This window comes from Pithys albifrons, chromosome 12 (assembly GCF_047495875.1).
Source record: "Pithys albifrons albifrons isolate INPA30051 chromosome 12, PitAlb_v1, whole genome shotgun sequence".
In the NCBI taxonomy this organism is placed as follows: Eukaryota; Metazoa; Chordata; class Aves; order Passeriformes; family Thamnophilidae; genus Pithys; species Pithys albifrons.
The window spans coordinates 2,142,465-2,164,812 of record NC_092469.1 but is presented as its reverse complement, the minus strand read 5'-3'; the positions used below and the strand labels follow the sequence as shown (position 1 = coordinate 2,164,812).

At 44.6% G+C, this 22,348-nt stretch overlaps 1 protein-coding gene across 1 annotated transcript in view; it reads right to left on the bottom strand.

The window, feature by feature from the left end:
* Positions 1 to 6,824: 6,824 nt before the first annotated feature.
* BEAN1 (brain expressed associated with NEDD4 1) overlaps positions 6,825 to 22,348 on the bottom strand; it is a 57,414-nt gene continuing 41,890 nt past the window's right edge. Inside the window, 3 exon segments of the mRNA XM_071567518.1 lie at positions 6,825 to 7,603; positions 7,605 to 7,811; positions 20,893 to 21,034. Of these exon segments, the coding sequence (XP_071423619.1) occupies positions 7,474 to 7,603; positions 7,605 to 7,811; positions 20,893 to 21,034 (479 nt within the window). The 3' untranslated portion in view covers positions 6,825 to 7,473.

Below are 22,348 nucleotides of genomic sequence, written 5' to 3'. Positions count from 1 at the left end.
TGGCCTTACTATGCAAACAACATTTTGCAAAAGCAGAGTTAGAAATTTCACAAAACTGGGGTTTTTGGTCTCTCTTCTCTTTCACCTCCCTGTGCCTTGAGACACGAGATCAGCCGAGGGGAGGGTGTTCTCAATCTGCTCTGTCGTGACTGTGCGGCCGCAGCTGCCGAGGAACAACCACAACGAAACGGCGGCGTATGAGTCGATCTCGAGGGGCTGCACGTCAGTGTGCGGCAAGGCATGGGGGGGGGCGAGTCACGGCATGGCACTGCTGTCGTGGGGTGTTGGGACATGTCATGGGGTGTCACGACATGTGGAGTGTCACAGTGTGTTGCAGCAGTGCCGTCACGCCAGGTGGGGAGCAGCTGTGTCTGCTGGGCTGGCTGACGGTGTAGATGGACGTTGGGTCCAGCAGCTGGAGACACACCCATGGTCCAGGTGATGTTGTTAATCCCAGTCTTTGGAATCTGAGTTTTCCAGTCACAGCCTGGCCTGTGTCTTCCCAAAGCAGTGCTGGCTTTGGCCCTCATGACCCCCATTTCTGTGCAGACCAGCAGGGCTGGGCTGGTGCCTTCAGTGCGGCCTCCACTGGCTTGAGTGGCTGCAGGTGTGAATGTTCTTTTAATGGCTCATTTTATTATAGATTGTCTTCTACAATGGCGTGACAGGTTCAAAACTGAGAATCTGTCTCACTGCTAACCACGGGTAATGTGTGGATTCTCCTGATCCAGGAAATCTTGGGCTTGCAGCCCTGTTTCTTTTCCTAGTTATGTTTTTCTGTGCAGTGTTGCAAACAAACTGGTTTCCTCTCTGACTTTCCAGGCAAGAGGGCTTTCCAAAAACACGTGCTGTTGATTTCATTCCAAGTGACACGTCATTAGGAAATCCTTGTGTAGAATTTCGCCGTGATAATTGATGTATAAAAGTTGCTGGTGTAGCCAAGAGGGAAGGGGGCACAGAAGCCCCTGGCACCCCCCTGTTAAAGTGAGGCCACCTGGTACCTGCATCATACGTTAAACACCCAGGTGTCTCATCTCTCCAGCTGTCTCTGAGGTGTTATCCCCTGAATTAGTTTCCTAGAACAGACTCCCAGCATGGGATTTATTGTCTGTGTTTTGAAGATCTTTGTATTTAAAAGCCTGTTCCTACAAAGGGAAGCTTAACCACTGCCCTGGCATGTGTGTGTGATGCCAATCCCATCAGTGCCAATGGGGCAGAGCATTTGCCCATGGCCTGGGTACCTGAAAGTTCAAACACAATTCCCTGAGCTAAGGAATCTTCCATCAGGCTCTGCCTTCTTCAGTCAGATTTTGAAATGCTTTGCAAAGAAGTTTTGCTTTTTTTTTCTCTATAATAATTTTGTTTGTTACTGAGTTCAGTCTTTTGCAGAAAATATAAAATCCTGCTATGACAAAGCTGTGACAAAATAACTTCAATTTTTGCAGGGTTCTGCTGCTTCACTGTCATTTGAATTTAAATAAATAAATGTCTCTCCATTGTAAATGTATTGGGTTCATTTGGAGTGTAACAGAATCATAGTATCTGTGGGGTTTTCTAAGGCTACAGGAAGGCAAAAGCCTGACCATTAGTCCAAGGAGAGGAGGAGGAATCCAGCAGGAAGGAATGGCCACTTCCAGCTGTTCATGCTAACTTGGTATTTCCTGGAGCTCAAGGGTCAATGCCAATAGCTGGGGGATCACATCGGGCTGTGCTCCTGACTGTTCTTCATTGCAGTTGGGCTGATTTAGGCTGAGAAGGGTTTTGTAGCAATATTGGTAGAAGATGCTGGAGAACAAGAGGATCAAGGCATTGCACCCAGAACAAGAATGAACCGCCATGGACGCTTCTAAGTTCCTTAAAACTTTAACTCTGTGCCTCTGCTGGCCATGGAAGCTGTTTTTCCTCATTACTTTTTCTTGCTTAGATGGAAGTGAGAACACCTGTGCATATGGATCTGTCTGAAATTCAAGCTGCAAATTTCCCATGTTCTTGTGAGTTCAGTCAGCAGTGTGCAAGCATAAAGTCCTGTGAGCTGAGGAAAAGAGACAGGAGATTGAACTTTGCTTGCTGACAAGTTTTAATGCATGCAATGCTGTTGGGAATTCAGAAAACATGGATTTAGTACCTGATCTTTCTACAATTCCCACCTCACATGTAGAACATCCCTCCAGTGGAGCTGGAGTTGCTCTCTATGTGTTGGATGTCATTGTGGTGATGAGTATTTTCCCTGCAAGCTCTTTGCTGTGACAACAGTATGGCCTTGGAAATCATGTTGTTCTCCAGGGGTCACCAGTGTGGCCTGGGCTACAAGAATCTTTTTCGAGAGGGTATTGGCAGAACATCCAGGGCTTGGAGATCTGCTAATACTGAGTGACAAGGCCACAAATGCCACCTCCAGGCCGTGAAGCACCATCACACACTGTCAGAAAGTGGCAAAGAGAGGACATGGGAAGCTCTGCTGGAAGGAGAGGAATGAAACTTGGCCTTTCTGTCTCTGGTAAGGTGGAATCTTTCCCTGTGATGTATAAAATATTAATTCCCCATTTCCCCTCAGTTCTAAAATCTCATTTCTGTATGGCAGTGGAGAACAGATTTCTGTTCTCTGTCATGCAAACCCAAGAAAAATAATAACCAGGCCATTTAACTTCCCTGTTCCTTCCTCAAGTCATCAGGTCCATCAGCTTCCTCAGCTTGGGCTCTGTTTCTGTTAAAGGTTCAAACAAAGAAAGGTGCTGGGGGGAGTGGTCCTTCAGGGAATTTTTCTCTCCCTACCAACACAAAGGTTTTGGGAGTTGAAGTGCCAGGACCGAGAACAAAGGAGTGGTTGATGACTTTGGATTCCAACTTGATGGTGGCGTGGAGGTGAGAAACACCCCCAGCACCTGGGAGTGGGAGAGGCTTTTCCTGCCTGCTGCTTCAGTTCGTTTCCAGCGGCTGCTGTGACTGGAAGGCACCGTTTTGCTGAGCTGGTGAAAGCACCTTGGAGGGAGCTCCTTTCCAGCTTGACTCTCCCTGCTTTTCCCCCCCTCCCACTCTCCAGGCAACCTGAGCTTCAGACTGTACCAAGACCAGTCAGACCAGTTTGATGTATTCAGGAAATACACCATCACTCACCTGGCTGTGCTATAAAAACGATCTGTTTGAATATTTCTGGGAAAATTGGCCTTTTATTTCCCAAATTTTAACCTTTTTCCTTGGTAGTAGGTTGCCATTTCCTAGTGTCCTCACTTCAGTGATTTTCAGAGGTACCTAAGAAGGTGTTTGTGAGGGTTTCTGATGCTTCTGGAAGTGCCTGAGAGTGTTTCAAGGGTAAGTTCTCACTGCTGCAATATTGCAGACTCTTCCTTCCTGCTTTTGCTGAGCTGGGCTGATCTTGGCTGGGCACACACTGACCTCAGTGCTCCAGTAATTGCTTATTCCTGTGGTCTCTGACAAATGTAAAATCCCAGGGTAAGTGATTGGAGCACAATGTTGCTTTGTCAGCAGTTGCTCAGTTGTCTGATTAGCAGGAAACTAAAGGTGGGTGGCCCCAAAGTGGTGCTGACACAACAAAAAGCACAGAAGCCACACAAAATATGTGTATGTTCTTTACTAAAAGTTCTGTGTAAAGACCAGTATACTAAAAATTGAAGCAAAAGAAATTGCTACAGAAATAGAGTATTGTGATCACATAGCAAGAAACATCATGCCCAAACAGTTTTCTTTCTGACATTAGTCATGTAATAAATGAAAGGCCTGTGTTAAGCCTGGGTTTTAGCACTGGCATTAGAATATTGCAAGGGTTTAGGATAAAATCTCATAGCAGGATGTGAATTTCTGAAGAGCAGCATCAGGAGAGGCACTGCCAACTTTGCTGAGATTTATTTGAGATCTTAAATATTCTTCAAGAAATGAGAGCATGTTCTTATTGCATCATTATGAGAAATCTCAACACTGTTGCAGTAGCAGCATTGGAAGATGTTGGAGCAGCTTTAGAGCTGCAAACTTCTCTTTGTAGCGTTTTAGAGCTAAAATATCTCTTTCTAGTGCTGTCTGTTTGCAGAGGTATATGGGTTAGAGTTACAAGCTTTTTTCCTCCACAGCTTTGTTGAATATCAGTTAAAAACATTAACAAGAGCAGAAAATTCTAAGCCACTCTCGCAAGAGATCATGGTAAGGTTTCACTGAAGGCAGCTCCACCTTTAATTCACACTTTGATTTTTAAAGATACTTGTTTGTGATGAATGACATAACCCCTGGGCTCGGTGGTAACTCAGAAAATGCTGCAGTATGGACGTGTGTGTTTTGGGTGGCTCCTTATCCGTGTGACAGCAGCGCAGTGGGGATTATTCTGATTATTTTGGTGCACTGTGCTATGAGGATGCCCAGCCTTCACGGAGTGGTCCATCCACCAGAGGGAGCAGACAGTGTGAGAAACGCTGCCACTGACAGTCCCATCGCGGTGCTGGGGACATTTGAGTGTTACCAAAGGAGGAAAGACTGATTAGTTTTCTGTGACTTTACTAAGGCATTGCTGTCATGGGGTAAAACACACATCTCCCATTTGCATCAGAGGTCTGCTTAAAAACAGCTTGTTTTGTAAGCCAGGGATAGAGAGTTAGCAGAAGGGCACGAAATGCCAGTTAACAAGGTTAAAAGCCAGGCAGGTCTAAGGATTCCCCCACTGTGAGCATCCCCAATGGAGCAGAGGCTCGTCTGCCACTGTGAAAAGCCCTCTGTGCTTGTTCTCAGGAGAACCTTCGGGTTTGTCCTGTTACATGGAAGAGACTTACTGTGAGGACAAAAGAAATTGCATTTGCCTTCTAATTTTTGTTGATCAGATGTGTCCCTGCTGTCCCCAACAGCACCTGAGGGAAGCAGGGCTGGTCCCAGGGCCTTGCCCTGTTCCAAGCAGGTCTCCAGGCGCTGCAGGAGACACAGCTGTGAAATCATGTCCACTTCTGTGTAAACAAACCTCTGTGCCTTCCTTCACTTCGGATTTTTCTGCTAGTAAAACTGGCTGTACATTTCTATGCTGGTTTTCATTCCTGGCCCCTAAGAGGTGGTGAAGGGTTTTGTTCCTTTTATTGCAGGATATTTTGGATACCACAAAACTGTTGAAACTAGTACTTTATATAGAGGAATTGTTCTCTCTGGTAAAAACACAAATGTGAAGTACAGCCTACATTCTGCCAATGCCTGCCAGCAGCCTTGCAATGCAAAACTGAATTTTTGTTCTTTTGGGTAGAGTATACTGATATTATTGAACATCTTTCTGAACTGCAAAATAATTGTGTTATTTTATCAAAAGACATATTTACTGTCTTCTACTTAGCAAAAAATGCATACTTACCTTATCTCATCATGTGCATATGACTCAGTAATGGTATAATTTATATAGCAGTAAGAACCATATAATTACTTCCCATCTAAGTATTAATTATAATTGTGTGAATCTTTGGAGTGTTGAATGATGATTACAGTTGGAAATCATTCCTTATTTACAGAAATCTAAGTGCAATTTTAATAATTTAGATGATGCTTCCTTTTTATCACAATTATATACTAAGTATTCTGTATCTTTTGGTGGAGATACTTAATGAAGTTCTTTTTACCAGTGCAAAAAACTTCTTTTTTTATTTCAGTGAAAATACCTCTAAGATTTAGTGGAGATGAGCCTCTGATAACTCTGCTAAGTGGTGCTGGTTGAAGATGTAGCCTACCCAGGAGTTTCCATTAGACACAGAACTTAAAAATGACTTAAAAATGCATAGTGCAAACACAAGAGGGATTGTTTTTCCTGCAGTTACAGGATTCAGAACAACACAGCCACAAGTTTTCCAAGGAAGGTGCAGGGTTGGGCTCTCCTTGCTCTCCTTGTGTCTGGCAGCTTTCAGGTGAGGAGTGGGACTGTTCCAGGCAGAAGTGAATGGTGGGATCCAAACTAGCTTTTAAGGCAGTCAGGTGGAAATGTGCTGTTGGAGCCTCCCTGGTGCTTACCCTTTGGTTTCAGGGCTGTCCTCTAGTCCATAAAAAGGAAGAGAGGAAAGCAGGTCTTCCTTTCCCAGCCCCGCACCTTCCCCCAGCTTGGGTGAGCAGACAGGACCTCTGGGGTGGGTTGTCCTTTCCAGGTGAGCCAGCCCTTGGGGGAGCTGTCACAGCCCCAGGGGAGCTGTCACAGCCAGTGCTGCAGGGGCTGGGACTTGGGGGGAAGAGGAGCAGAAGGTGACCGTGGGACTGACTGTCTGTGTGCCCAACTGCCCTGCCCACACCAGGGCCAAGCACCCTCTCTGGAGAGCCCCTCTGTGCCCTTTGGCCAGGGCTGGGTGGGTGCAGGGGAGGCTCAGCCTCAGAGCAGACGTGTCCCAGCAGTGACATCCGTGGGGACAAGGGTGCTGGAGGGCACTGGCCATTCCTTGTCACACCCTGTTGTCCCTGTGCCCTGCAGCTCCTGCACCCCCCGCCCTAGTATCTTGTTGGGAGCCCTCGTACCAGCATGGCAATGTCCTGGTGTTCCTCACTGGGTTTGTCTTCCTGGTCGCTCTCTCAAAGCCGGGAATGGCTCTGAGGTTTGTGTACACAGTGAGTTCTCAGTTCTGTGCCTGGTCCATCATCTGTCATTTACATCACATTCTCCAGTTACCAGAGGTCACTGCAGCAGCTCTGAACACTCCAGGCTCCTTATTGAAAGAGGAGACCAGTTCATGCCTGACAATGCATCCTGGATGGGAACTGGCATGAAGCATCCCCTGTGATTCTCGTGCCCTTCCCTTGGCTACAGCCAGTCCCTGTGAAGGGCACGCGGCCCCCAGGCCTGCACACAGCTGTGGGTAAAGCCAATTGCTCTTTGGGGATCCTCAGCTGCTTCTCCATCACTTGCTGATGCCTTTTTGAGGAAGACTTATAGCAGGCTTTGCACTGCTCTGGAAAGCCTGGCACCAAAGGAAGAATGTGGCTATTGGAGTATTGTTCTCCTTTTTTCATTTGCTTCTATATGGTGCTGATAATCATCTTTTTTAGGCAGTGCTTTGTCTCTGTCTACTGAAATACATATTTAGACAAAAAATATTCCAAAATGCTTCGTTGCCAAGACACTAAATGAAAGGTAATAGTGACACCTACAATGAGAATAAAATGCTCTTCTTTTTCCTTCTGCTCTAAAACATGCAAAGTATAAAAGCAACAAGTAGGCTTGAGTGGGTAACATGTATCTTCATTGAGTGGCTGGTTTCAATGTGTTTTGAAATGCTTCAAAAAGTCAGATGCACTGCTTGTCACTGCTGCTCTTTTATGCTGAGTGATGTCATGGAACACTTGGAAGCACAAAAAGAGGAAAGTTCAGGTAAACTTTAAAAAGTCACTGTAAAAACCAAAATCCCATTGCATCCCTGTTTAAAGATATAAAATAGGTAAAACTTTCAGAGGTTTTATTCTTCCATTTAAACGTGTTTGTTGGTCTGAGTTCTTCAGCAGAATTGAAGGGAAGAGCTGCTTTTATTCACATGATCTGTCAGTGGAAGGACTGTTGTGAACTTCTGTTGGAACACGTGGGATGGGGACATTCTGCTCACACACCACTGTCTCGTACAGGGGCAGAGCCTCCAGAGTGGGAGATGACAGCGATGGATGGAATGGGCTGCTGCAAGTCCTGCAGCCTGACTGCATAATTTGCAGCCTGTCCTGTAGTCCCAGATGCTTCTTCCTCTTCCTGGCTAATGTAGATATTTATAGATATTTCATTTCTTTGACAAGGGTCCGTAAGAGAATATGGGGGGGGATCATCTGTGGGAATATATATTTGTGTTGCTCCTGGCCCAACACATTCATCATAGCTGAAAGAAAAAAAGATTTTTCTCATTAGATTCTGTGAAAAAAAAGTCACAGTACGTTATTTTCACCATAACAGGGGCAGGTAAAGTGAGAAGGAAAGGATCATGGGGTGTTTTCTTCCTCAGCCCACGTATTTGCTTGCCCTGCTGTGTGAGACCCTTGAGAACATAATGCCTAAAAGCACATCCCCAAATCCATGTGGATAATCCCAGAGGTGCACAGGCACTGTGAGTGAAGCACAGCCACGGATCATTCCTGCCCTCACCCACCTGCAGGAGCCAAGCTGGGAAACAGCTGGGGGGAAAAGGCAGTGGTGGTGCTGGTGTGGTCCTGAAACAAGGCGAGGAGACCTTTGGTGGAGTCTGGACAAGAGTGTTCCTGAGGCCTGTCCACCCCCTGCCAGCTCTCTGGTGCTCAGCCTGGGCTCAGAGCTGTGCTGCAGGGGCAGCAGCACTCTGTGCTGAGTTGCACAGACACGAAGGATAATCTGGACAGACTCGTGCTGGTCGCTCCAGGGCTCAGCAGAGGACCCGGCATGTTCTCCGCAAAGAGGAGAGATGCAAATAGGTGGATCTGTGGGGCTTCCACGAACAGCCAGCTCAGGTGTGCCCAGGTTTTGGGGTTCTGTCTGTGCCACCAAGCTGGGGCCAGGGGAAGCTGTTCCCTCCTGACTCTGCTCTGGCTCTCTGTCCTGGTGGGAATGCAGACAGGCTCTTTGGACAGCCTTGGCAGCCCCTCGACGGCTGGGCTTTGATGGTCCTCGTGGGTCCCTTCCAGCTTAGAATATCCTGGGAGTCTGTAGATAGCAAGCCTGGGTAGAGCAGCCTGTCTTTGTGCTTGTGTTTCCCCATGTTCTGTGCTGCAGGAAGGGATGGGAATAGAGAGGGTGGGCACAGGCAGGCACTGGGCACTGCCAGGCACCTCCCTGTGCCCCACAGGGCTGAGCAGTAGTGCCCAGGCTGGGCTGTCTGTCCCAGCAGCTCCTGTGTCCCCAAACCTGACCCCACTCCTGCCATCACATCACAGTCATAACCCCATGATCTTTAATGTCAGCTCTGCTTTGTTGGGTGCCTTCTTTAACCATTGTAGGAGCATTTTAAATCCAATTCTGAGCAAGTGAATGTTTCCTGTAAAAAAACCACCTTTGCCCACTTAGTTAACCTGAAGACCACTTGTCTGGAGGCAGACAAATGAAGGTCTCCAGAGTTATTAAGATGTAGGATATTCCCTGAAGCTTGGGATATTTAGCACATGACTTCTCCCTGTGTGCTGCCTTGTGTCCCTGCCAGGCTCAGCCCTCCTGGCAGGCTGAGCTGTGCCTCCTGCAGCCCAGCAGGGAGGCCCTGCCTGGGAAAAACACTTGGTTCAGTCAGAGCTGTCCCTCAGAGTGCTCCTCATGATTTTCATAATAATAATAATAATAAAAGATTTTCATGGTATTGTTCCTAGTCCAGGTGATGGAAATGGTGTTTTGGCAAGGGAGAGGTAAGACAGTGAAGTCATACATTACTAAACTCACATATCCATAGGTGTTTTAATGTTTACTCCCTTTTTTCCATGAGGACAATGGCTTTAAATTCAGCCTAGAAAATGTCTATTTCCCCATACGAAAACAATATTTAAAGATGTAAGTCTGTTCTGAAGACCCTAACAGGGCTCCCAGACACTTGAGAAACAAACCTCAGCCTGTAGGAAGTAGAATTGTTTTCATATTGCATGTGAAAAAGATTTCCCTCCAGCCTCTACTGAGTACACTGAAGCTTTCAAACATACCTGAGTGTCTTTTAAAAGTTCTCGGACCTTAATCAGAGATCAAGGACCTGATGTCCTCCACTCTCCATGAACTCAGTGAGACTAAGGAAGGGTCACTCTTTGCAGGACTACTTGCTATGAGCTGCATCTTTACTTCATTTAAATTTTGCTGACCCAAAGCCCAGTGAATTTATTTAAAATCTTTCCACAGATTTTGACTGACTTAATCAGGCTAATGAAGAACACTTACTGGGCTCTGTTGCCATAGCAGAAGAGCTTCCATTCAGAAAATCCCACAGTAATGTGAGTTTCAAGGTGGAATATTTTGAATCCTGTTGCCAAGACACAGAAGGGAAGAAGCTTCTCTGTCTCCTGACTCTGGGCCTGGGCCCAGCACGTGGGAAATCTGCCATGGAGCTGCAGGAGAACTGGGCACAGTGGCAACTGTTTATTCCTCTTGTTACCTGAGCATCTGCATTTCTCTGCCTTAGATTTGATTTAATTTTATGTCTGTCATGGGCCACAGCTCAGCTTTGTTGAACTGAACTGCTTGGTGGGATAAACAGCAAGATGATCTCCTGTGAAGGTGACTTTGAAGTGTCACAACAAATGGGTACAAAGGATGGTATTCAAGACTTGGCATTTCAGTGTTTAGTTCCAAATATCAGTATATTAGTGGCAGGGCACTTTTTCTTCACACATATGATGGATAAAAATTCCTTCTTTTACTCCAAAAGCAAGGAATGTTCCTCCCCTCATTTTTGACAATTAAGATCAGATTTTAAAAATTTAGTAAGGTACTAAAGAACACATGCCAGACTTTCAATTAAATAGCTTTTTGGCACCTTCACAGCTGTACTTACAGATTGTTGTGGCCAAGGAGAGAATTAGAAATAATTCAGATAGTTTGGTGGGGTTTTTTTTTGTAAAATAACTTTTTGTATTACCAGTTTATTATCTTGATACTCAGTTTCCCATGTGCTTTTCTGTGTGTGGTATCTCTGCTTGTAGAGCTGACATTGCAAACAGCTCCTGCTGTTACTAATGGGGAAGGCTACAGATAAACTCCTGCTATTCTCTGTTAGGGACAAAATGGAGATGAATTAAGGTTATACAAGCACTTCAACTTCGTATTTTTTCCTTAGTTTTCAAGTGTTGTGTGTTTGGTTTTTTGGTTTTATGTGTTTGTTTTGTTTGTATTTTCATTGGGGGTTTTGTTTGTTTGTGGGTTTTGATTTTTTGTTTTGTGATGGGGTATTTTTCCCCTTCTCTTTAACAGCATCAGCTATTGGGCTGTGCTTTCAGAGTGCTGTTTTAGAGGTATTTCTGTAGTATAACTAATGTGTTATCAACACCACAAGCATGAATTTTATTTTGCAGTCTGTCCTTCAAAAAGACCTATAGGACTTTACAAGATCTTTCTTTTGCATTAGAGGATCTAAGCAAGTGTTGCAGGAAGTAACAGACAGCTGGACAGACATCCACTGTCCATATATGTTTGTGGTTAGGAAATCATTCCTCAAAGGATTTTAAAGGATTACTTACAAAACTTGCAACAACAATAATTTCTTGCAGTTGATTGGCTGTATTGATGTGAGTGATGCTGGACTAAAGCCTTACTGTCCCCTACAGTGAAGCTTCATGTCTGAGGAGAAGAGGGGAATGACCTGTTGCATTGCAGTGCAGGGAGCTGTGTCCCAAAGCAGTCCTGCAGTGTCACCTCTGCACCTTTGGCACAACTTTAGGGCTCTTCCCTTAAAAACAGTGTGAAGTAGACTACAATGAAGGAGCTGCTTCTCATCAGCTGGTGTGGAGACCTTGGTCCCAGAGGGGCCAAGAGCTGCTGTGCAAGGATGGACAACACTGAAGGGAACCAGGACAGCCATGGCCACCAGGGCTGGTCACTCCTGACACCAGGATGACTCTGTTTGAGTCCCTTCAGGGTGGTAACCAAAGCTGCTGATTTCATTACAGTGGCAGCTGCAGAGCTCGGGAGTGTGTAAGGCTGTGATTCCATCATGAGGCAATGTCCATGTCAGGTGTGTCCAGCTGGAGGAGAGGAGGCTGAGGGGAGACCTCAGTGCAGTACAACATCCTCAGCAAGGGCAGAGGAGGGGCAGGTACTGATCTCTGCTCTGTGGGACCAGGGACAGCACCCAGGGAATGGCTGGAGCTGTGCCAGGGCAGGGACAGCACCCAGGGAATGGCTGGAGCTGTGCCAGGGCAGGGACAGCACCCAGGGAATGGCTGGAGCTGTGTCAGGGCAGGGACAGCACCCAGGGAATGGCTGGAGCTGTGTCAGGGCAGGGACAGCACCCAGGGAATGGCTGGAGCTGTGCCAGGGCAGGGACAGCACCCAGGGAATGGCTGGAGCTGTGCCAGGGCAGGGTCAGGTTGGATCTCAGCAAAAGGCTCTTCCCCCAGAGGGTGGTGGGCACTGACCAGGCTCCCCAGGGCAGTGAGCACAGCCCCAAGGCTGCCAGAGCTCCAGGAGTGTTTGGATGATGCTCTGGGGCACAGGGTGTGACTCCTGGAGTTGGTCCTGGGCAGGGCCAGGGGTTGGACTCCATGATCCTTGTGGGTCCCTTCCAGCTCAGCAAGTTCTGGGATTCTGTGAAAGGAAGTGTCCCCTGCTCTGCTGCTCATTCCCTCTGTGTTCCTTGCACTGCTGCCTCCAAACCATGATCCTCACTCTGGAGTTAAATAAGCAAAAAGTTTGTGTGTGTGTGTGTTTTTTGGAGGTTTTGGTTTGGCTCTTGTTTTGTTTGGATTTTGTTGTTTATTTTTTTGTTTGTTTGTTTATTTTTGTGTGTGAGTTTTTTCTGGGCCGGATTTCTCCAGGTTTGGCTGCCTCAGCAGGGTCAGATGTGCATCAGGAACACCAGGGGAGCAGAAGTGGGAGAGGTGCAGGAGGAGGAGGAGGTCTGAGCCAGAGCTCACACTCAGAGCAGCTCAGCCAGTCAGCAAAGTGCAACCTCAGTACCTGCTGTGGGAATGAGGCATACATAAATAATATATATATGTGTGTGTGTGTGTGTATGTGTGCATTACACACACACACACATATTATATTGATATAATATACATAATATAAAAATACATTATATGGATATATATGGATATATGTATGTATATGTGTGTGTACATCATATATACACACACCTATTTATATAATATACCTAATATATAAATACACGTGTGTTTATATGTATATATGTCTATATATGTGTGTGTGTGTGTGTGTGTGCATTATATATACACACATTATGTATAATATATATGTGTATATATATGTGTGTGTGTGTGTACATTATATATACACACATTATGTATAATATATATGTGTATATATATGTGTGTGTGTGTGTTTTGCAACTGAAACAGCAAGACTGTGAAGCCTGTACGATTTAAGTGGAAAACCAAAAATAGTTGCTGGTTTTTAAGAAAAGAAAAAAAAGAAAACCAACAGTAGTTATATTTCACCTCACAGATTCAGTTTTTACATGTAAAAAGTAGCTGAGGTTTGATGTCCACTGCAGCAGCCACAGGCAAATCCTTTTAGACAGAAAAGCAAATGCTTTTGGAAGGGGTTATGTTACCATAACTTAATAACAGGCCACAGGAACTCATAATGCTGCATTTGAGACTATCATGTGTCTTTTGCAGCCCTAAAAAGCCCTTGGTTACAGTACCTGTGGTGAACCCACTTAAGTCCATTGTTTTTAAAAAATTCTATTATTTTGCAGTTCACTGTATCTTACAATCAGTCATGAGAAGGGAAGGGTTACTGGCCACGGAATGTGCTGTTGTCTGTGGTTTTTTGGGGCTTGTTTCCTCTTATAATACCCCCATTTTCATTGCAGACTGTGCTATTGAGTTTTAAGGGATAGTTCTAGTGGTAAAGGTAAGGAATGTCTGCTAACATCTTCCTGGGTGTAAATGTGATCTGCAAAGAGGAAAATGTTGCTCATAAATTACAGCAGCTCTTCAAGCTGACCTCCTTGACTCAGGATGTTGCAGGAGGGGAAAATAACTTTATAAATTTGTCAGGTCTCATTGCAGCAAGTATTAGGATAGGTTTGTTGCTAAGGAAACCCAAAAGAGCTTATTTAACCAGCTGTCATTCATAAATTACGACCTACTCTCTGGGGCAAGAAGAAGGTTCTGCTTACAGAATTTTTTAAGATGCAAACAATAGCTAGTGAAAAAAAGGCAAATCTGGGGAACAAAGAATTCTTTGTGAAATAGATGTCTTTTGGTTTACTTTGTTGATTTGTTGCCTGTTATGACTCTACTAAAATTGTTCCTGTTGCATTGTTTCCATCCTGCTGATGATCTGCTCTCTTCTTTTGACAATGGCAAACAGAATCCCTCAATCTGGCACATAAATGTGCTGGCAGGTTTGAGCTATGATGGAAACAGCACAATGATGTTGTTACCTAAACTAAGAGCTGGGACTGGAACAATTAGGCTGTAAGTCTCTAAAGGAGGATCAAAAGGAAACCAATAATGTGTTTGATGGCCATGTGGGCAGTTCAGCTGATGATGGAACTCTGCACCATCGCTGGCTGCTCCCAGCTGGTGGGGGCAGCAGCTTGGGAATGTGTCCCTGCTCCTTTGAGATGTGTTTATTTAGAATAAGAGATATATAACTACCATGAAGAAATGTGTAATTTTTGACAGAACTGCTCTTTTAATGACATATGTCATGAGACAGGATGTTTTTCTAGGTTTGTTCTTGATACTGGCAGTTTCCATCTTTGATACTAGTGTATTTAATAACTGTATTTTTAGCCTTTTTCATGCTTTGTCAGTGAATTATTAAGCATTAGTTTAGTATTTTTATATGGTAGCAATTTATTCCACATTACTGATTGTCTCAGTCCTTCACTTAGTTTAATTCTGGAACAGAGACTTAAAATTCAAAGCCAAAACATCTTTGTTCAGTAAAACCTAACCAGAAACATCTTTGTTTATTAAAAACTAACAAGCCTGAGCTGGTCATCATTATTATGTATTTTCATGTTTTTAAATAGCAAAAAATATAACTCAAGGTATTGTTCAAGGACACATTTACAGCTTAAGTATCTTTGCCATTGAAGAGACTGGAGACCTGGAATTTTTTTTTCTGCCCTTTTTGTGTTCATAGTTCTTTCTGGAATTTCTAATTCCTCACAACTGCAATAGAGTATTTGTGTTCATAAGCACTAAGAGTCTGTATCCTTATTGTGTGCTATGGACCAGGATAATCTTGAGGAAATTGTGACTCCTTGATGCATAAATATTCCAGATGAAAAATGCAATCCAATAGAAACAGTGTTCTCATGGAAACACATGTCAGATAACATTTGAAACTGATATAAGGCAGTTTCAACAAAACTGTGCAGCTTTAAAGCATTAAAATGAACGTTTTAAATAAAACAAGTCATTCTATGATGGTGGTTTTTTTGTGTTATGCATTTCAGCCTAGTATTAATTTTATGTGTAATAAGAACCACTTGATCATAAGCAGAGTTTAGTCTCTGGGTTGCTATAACCTTTGCTCAGTAAAGGACAGTGAAGCTGTGAGCACTGGCTGAGTAACATTAATCAGTTGAGACTAATAAAAATCTTCTCTTGTAGCCTCCCAAGCCCTGGAGTTAACCCATAAACAGGATTCTAAACAATCACCAATTCTTGCATGTCCCCAGGACCTGATGATGTTTGAGGAATCTTGTTATTTGACATGTTTTAAGAACATATTCCTAGAAATGGCTTTGCTCTAATTATCCTAGGACTGGATTCTGAGCAGGTGAAGGCAATACGAGTTGCAGTATGCACAGAAAATCTGGGAATCTGGGAATGCAGTTATCCAAGACTTAACAGCTCTCAGTTGTGGTTGTTGTGCATGGTATGGTAGATTTAGGGTTAGAAATATTTTGTTCTTGTGTTTCACCATGTTTTTCTGCTTTCACTGCTGCAGGTTTTTTATATGCAGGAGTAGTTTGCACTCGTAGAGTGAAAGTGGGACAGGTGGAAAGAAAGGCTGGTCAGGCCATGCAGCCTCCCCACAGATATTTTTGATGACAGAAAGCAAAGAGAACTTTGTGTCTCAACCTCAAAACACTCAGGCTGAGGTGTGAAAAGATTTGTGACTACAAATACAAGGAGCAAGTCAAGAGAAAGGTGTGGGGATTTAGGAGGAATGGAAATGCCACAAGTAAGAAGTCTGGCATAATAATTAGGAATTAGGGCTGTCCTTAGGTATTCTGGAATGAGGATAATGGGGACAAAAGTGTCTTGCAAACCCCTTTATGGAATAGGTACATTTCTGTTGAAATTTAGGAACAGCACCAGGAGGGGAAAGGAGGGGCTTTTGATGGTGCAGTGGTTTGGAATTTGGAGTTAAAGGAATTGAGAGTTTTAGCTCATGTCATGGTGTCCAATGGATTGAAAACTGTCATATTTCCAAAGGCATTTTTTACTTTATTGGCTGAGATCACAATGAGGGTTTTGAAGTGAGAGCTGAGCTCAACCCCAGGTGCCCACCTCATGCTTTGCCAGCTCTCACTGGCATGTGCTAAAAGCTCCTACCTGGCATGACTGCAGGAAATGGCCTTGGCAAAGGGATGGACCACAAGATCATGAGTTTAATCTCAGTTCCCTGCAAACCTAATTCTGCCTTTCAAGAAAATCCAGGAAGCTGCTGCAAGTCTTCTCCCTCTGATATGGGCAATTGGCATCCTCAGAAGTGAGGGATGAAAAAGAATATCTTAGAAAAGAAAGCCCCTTAGGTAGTTTGATAGTTTTGCTTTCCAGATTTAGAGGGAAATTAAGGTCTCCCTCTAGGACCCAAGCATTTTCTTTTGCCATTTTAAGGTAATTTTAAAGTGGATTTGCTTGTTTAAACAATGCAGAGTGAACATGGGAATTTCTCAAGGCTAAACAAGACCATTTTCTCTAGAACTGATCCTGTGTGGCTGAAGCAAGATGAGCAAATGAGGTGGAGTGAGACACTCACACAGCACAACCCCACACTGTGTGCTTTACTGGGAATATGGGAATTATGGGGGACTTAATGTTTTTTATCACTGTGTGCCCTGTGGGACACATTTCAAGGTGAGATATGGAGAGGACTCCTGTGGCTTCCATTAAAGCTGTTCCTGGAGCCAAAGCCCTCCATCTCAGTGAGCATCACTGCCCAGGGATGTGCTGTGTCAGACAGTCAGGGGGCACAGAGGGAAAGGGTGAGAACCTTCCTTGCCTAAAGCTCTGTACATGCCATTAATATCCATTCACTAAGGAGTGAAAAAGCACTTATCCAGGGGGCTGAGAGGCATCTCCTCTGGCCAAAAGGTGAACACTTGATAAAGTTCTTTTCATGCAGTGAAATCTCCTCATTGCTTGGATTTTAGAGACTCTCACAAAGAAAATGTGGTAGTTTTTCATTTACTTGGGCTGTGGTTGGACTGCACTTCAAGCCATTTCAAACATGTGAGCTCAACTTATTTTTAAACAGCTTTCTTACTCCATTTACATACGAAAAGATAATAGGAAAGCTCTCTGAAAGTGTGTGTGTTACAAAAAGCTCTGCCCAGTGAACAGGAACTCGTGATTTCTGTCCATAAAGGTGTTACCCCCACAGTGCCACCACCATGATTTCACCCACACAGCATGGTGAAAGTGGAACAAAAATTAGCAAATACTGGATTTATAGGCTTCACAGTAATTCCTTTCAAACTCCTGTTAACTGTGATGATAGTCAGGCAGTAGCAGGGAGATTGTGCTTATATTCTGCCCTGGTTGAATCTGTTCCAGTTTGCTGATTTGGGGGGTTAGAATTCTCTGGTTTGGAATTGTTGCTACATCACCTGGATCATCCTTCTCAGGAGACTAAGTTTCTTAGAAACAAATGCTTTGGCATCTGTGGTAGCACAGGGTGCAAACCATTAACTTCTGGCACTGCTACAGGTATCTGCACCTGTCAAAAACAGGCTCTGAAATGCAGCCCCCTAATTCCCTGAAACTGCTTAGTCCGTACCCACTGCATTCTGGTTTTATATTTGCCTTCTGCACCCCGTGTAAAATCAATCTGACAGATGCTAGCACAGGTCTGAGATTCATTAGAAAGTCATTAATTATCCTAAAGGGATGTTTATGGATAGCAGCACTGTGTATTTTGGGCTGTCAAGACAAATTGACCAAATGGCTTCTCTGTGATCACCCAGTAGCTATGGCAGAGTAATGACAAAATTCCATCCATGTTATCCCTCCAAATCCAACATAAAATCCAGTGCAGGGCAGTGGTTACTGAAAGTGTCTGTGGTGATAATCACACTGAGTCTCAAATGAAACTTGTGATTTAGATATCAGAGCAATTATAAACATTCCATGGCATTTTTCATAAATTAATTTCCTAATTAAAGATTCTCTATAAATAGTATTTTATATAAATAGTGTTATTGGGCTTTCAGCTGGAGAGCTGAGTGTGGGCAGTCCTGAGCAGGGGAACTCCCACTCTGTGTTTCATCAGCTTTCCCCTTAAATTCCTTTTCTATCCATTTTGTGACTTAAAGCCCAACAGTAAAATCTAACACAAACCCTCTAGGCTAATCCCCTCCTTGGCCAAGTCAAGGTGTCAGGATTCCTGCTGGAACCCTCTCAGACAGTGTGGTTTGAGCAGAGGTGTGTGCCCAGGAGCCCTGCCCTGAGTGCTGGGGTGCTGCTGCCTCTGCAGGCTGGTACCCACGGGGCACAGATGGGTTTAATGCCCTGCTGGCTGCTCCTGGCAGCTCAACCTGCTTTGCACTCACTGAATTCTTTCACATCAGATGTGTTTTAAGAGTTATTTGCCCATGCAGTTGCCTTCCTCACTGCCCTTCCTTCCTGTGCTGTTGATGCTGCAGCCGCATTATTAGCCCTTGGCCATGGTAGTTTAGCTCTGAATTACACCTTGCACTGCACGAGTTAGAAGGAGGAATCCCATTAATTTAGACAGTGCTACATTTCAGTGAACTTGCACTTCAAAACATTATCATATCCAACAAGGTTGATCCCAGGGAGTTAATATTTTAAATGCATAAGGTCAAGCATGTCTTGTTTATGCTTCAAGGCCATGTCTGATGGGCAGTCCAAATAATCTCCATGCTCTACTAATTAAAAAAATACTCTTCAGTCTGACGCCATGGAGGGGAGTATAAAGGTGGCTATACAGGAATTTTTCAGGCCCTTACAGGATGCAGTAATTCACACAATGGCTCTCCCCCAGTGCTTTCCTGAAGTTACACTGGTCTATACAATGCATTAATGGCACATTTAAAAGGCTCTGCATAGCTTTGCTCTCACCATCTGCTCAGCTCTGCTTTTCCTCAAGTGTTCTCCATTCTGTGTTGCTAAGATATAAAAATGACTAAAATCTTGATGATTTGCCAAAGCCCCTTTTCGTGAAGCACTGAACTGTGGTAGCAGTGAGTGAACAGCCCAGCTATTGCAGTGATGGTTGCTGTGGGCTGGGATGCAGAGCTGGAGCCGAGGGATGAGCAGCATTTCCTTGGGATGCAGGTCAGACCATGGGCCCCTGGGGCTCAGCCCACTCTCCCACAGGAGGCAGTGGCAGGACACCTTTGTGTCCCTCTGATCTTACCACTGGTGTCCAGAACAGTTTCTTAGAACAAGGTAGGACACAAGATAATGAGCTCATTCCAGGCTGGTTACAGCAGGAACTGCAGAATTCACTGGAAATCAGGAATCATGTAGTCCTCCCTGTGTCACCCATGGATCTCCTTTCCAAGAGAACTCCATAGAGCTGGAAAAATCATTCTCCAGGCCTGTTTCAAACTGGAAATAGAAGCAAGCCTGGGTATAATCTTCAGTGATCTGTCTGCTGAAGGAATGTGTTCTCAGAGCTTGTTCCCAGAGCCTGAGTTGGTTCTCAGCCTGGCCAGGTGCCCACTCACACTTGCTGGGTGTCAGTGCCTGCCTTCTATGGGGAAAGACTCGTGGGTGTGGGGCCAACAACCAGTCTAAATTCTGAAGGGGATTTATAGGAAGTTCTACAAATTTAGATGCCAGACTCAGAATCATTTTTCATGTGTGAGCTTTCTGCTAAAATATTTACACCATGTCTAAAAGCTCATTTATTATATAGTGTGAGTTGGTAATACATAAAGGGTTGCTTGTAGAACATACATAGAATAAAAAAGCAAAGATCTATATAATGAATGTTCCCACTGCCTACTTGCTCTATATCACAGACATGTACAAACAGAAAAGGGCTGATTTTATGGTGGTTTAACTCCAAAGAGAATCTGCCTAAAAGGAGGAGGAAAAAAACAAAGAAGGGGGCATTGCTGCTCAGCCACTGTTTGCTGCTTGTGAGGTTCAGCACTACAGAAACTTGAAGCGAAATTCTGTTTAAAGTAATTTCTGGTGGTTCCTTGGAGAGAGTAACTGAGTTCCCTCATTTTGGGGCCTCAGGGTGCAGGAGCACATGGAGGAGCTGCTGGTGGTCTCCAGTGCAGCTCCTGTGGCTCAGGATGGCCATTCCTGCATCCTTGGATGGGGCACACAAACTGGGAGCTGCTGTGGCATTTCTGGAATAGCTGTCTTTGGTCTAATTACAACTGTCTGAGCTTTGAAGGACACTCTTCTCCAAAGCTGCCACTCATTCCAGGCCAACGTGGCTCTGCAGAGGTTTGGCCCAACAGCTGTAAAATGGGAGTTGTCCTCCATCCTCCAGAGAACCCTGGCATGAGATGAACAATCCCAAACAATTTGCTCCCTCTCCTCAATGAGGAGCTTTAGTACAATTACTGGGGGTGTCAGAAAGGTGTCCTTGCTTTGGTTATGCTTTCTGCTGGAGTACTGGGGTTGAGAAAGCTGGGAAGTGAGTCTTGCTGAAAAATATGGAAAGGTTTAAAGCTTTCTTGCATTCCTTTTTTTTCCCCCTCTTTTTCCCCCCTCTTTTTTTTTCTTCTTTTTCCTCTGATCTGAACCCTCTCAAGATCAGTAAAAAACTGTAACTTCAAAGTTCTTGGAAAAAGTATGCATTTTTCCCCTGGAGAAATGAATTTCGTTCAAAGAAAGGTGTTTGTAAGTAATTCTACTTGAGTGTTTCATTAGTATGTCATCAGTATGCTAAATTTTAATGTGAATATCATTAAATGAGAACTTTAGAAAAGATATGTTCTGCTAAGGAAAACTTGAACTTACAGTCAAACCAAACAAAGTCTCTGCATTTCAAGTTACTGTGACCTGAATTTTTGCAGTGGGCATTGGTCCAGCAGTTTTATTTTCCTTGAAAGGCTTTGCAAGTGCAGGATTATAACCCTCAGAATGTCAGCCAGTGCTTACCGTGGAGGTGGGTCAGGATACATGATGTTGACCTGAGAAAGTATATCCAGATAGGACCCAAAATCACAGGCTGGGGGGAACTCCTCGGTGCAGGTGGATCTCAGCTCTCCAGAAGAGCCACCTTGAGAGAAGCCATCTGGAGCTGCAAGACAAGCAATTAATATTTACTGCTCCTTCCCTCCATGGTGGATTCTCTGTCACACTCAGTTTATAACACTGCCATAAATCAGAAAGCAAACCCTGTCTGAGGCACAGGAACAGTGGATATTCTGGAACAATCAGCTTTCACAGGACTTTTCCATTCCTTGAAGAGCAAGTCAGCATGATCTGTAGATGAACTGGGGTGTTTCAGGCCACAGCACCAGGACAATATATTTAGTGCTGCCCTACAATGTAATGTGGTGTCTAAAGCTTTCTTGGGCCTCAAAGGCTGCAAAAGATTGTGGGTTCTACCATGTGCACATAAAAATGCAATGTCTTAAATCTTGTGTTCTCTGAGGCAAATCAAGTATCCACTGAAGTCAATTACACTGCATTTAATTATTTGCACCAGGAATTCTTGTATCTAAAAGAAACACATTTCCTAGGATCAGTTTGTCCACTTGGACCCAGGAGTAGTTATTTTTGGCTCTTCTAGAAACATTTATCCAGGTAAATGAATAACATCTATGTTTTGGGAATAGAATTTAGACTTACAAAGAAGTGAAATGCAAAGTAGGGTTTGATGAAGGGATTGCTGAAGTTCCCAGGAGTTACATACATGGAAACCTTGACCATTCTGAGAGGGTTTTAAAAGGAGGGGTAGGTGTTTGATTGTAGGTCTGTGTCTTGAGAAAATGCTGTTCTCAATAAAGACATTAACAAAAATGACAAAAGCTGGAAAACAGTAGAGGAAAAACATCCTCCTGCTGCTGCTGCTGCTGCTGCTGCTGCTGCTGCTGCTGCTGCTGCGCTTTCTCAAAGCTTCACAGCTCCAGCTAACAGCACAGAAACAACTCTAACACAGGGAACAGCATCAACTTCCTGGTATTGATGGAGCTGTGAAGCTTTAAGAAATCCCTGCAGCAGCATCAGGATGATTTAGGACATGCTGGGGGAGAGTTCCTAATGCTCAACATTCTGGGGAAAAGTCCCCCAGGAGTGTCCCAGAGTGTGGCAGTGCAGGGATCTCTGCTGCCCTGCCCCTCACACTGCCCTCCAAAGGAGGTGATCCCTCTGCCCCCAGGAGTGTCCCAGAGTGTGCCCTGCCCCTCACACTGCCCTCTGAAGGAGGTGATCCCTCTGCCCCCAGGAGTGTCCCAGAGTGTGCCCTGCCCTTCAGCACTGCCCTCCAAAGGAGGTGATCCCTCTGCCCCCAGGAGTGTCCCAGAGTGTGCCCTGCCCTTCAGCACTGCCCTCCAAAGGAGGTGATCCCTCTGCCCCCAGGAGTGTCCCAGAGTGTGCCCTGCCCCTCAGG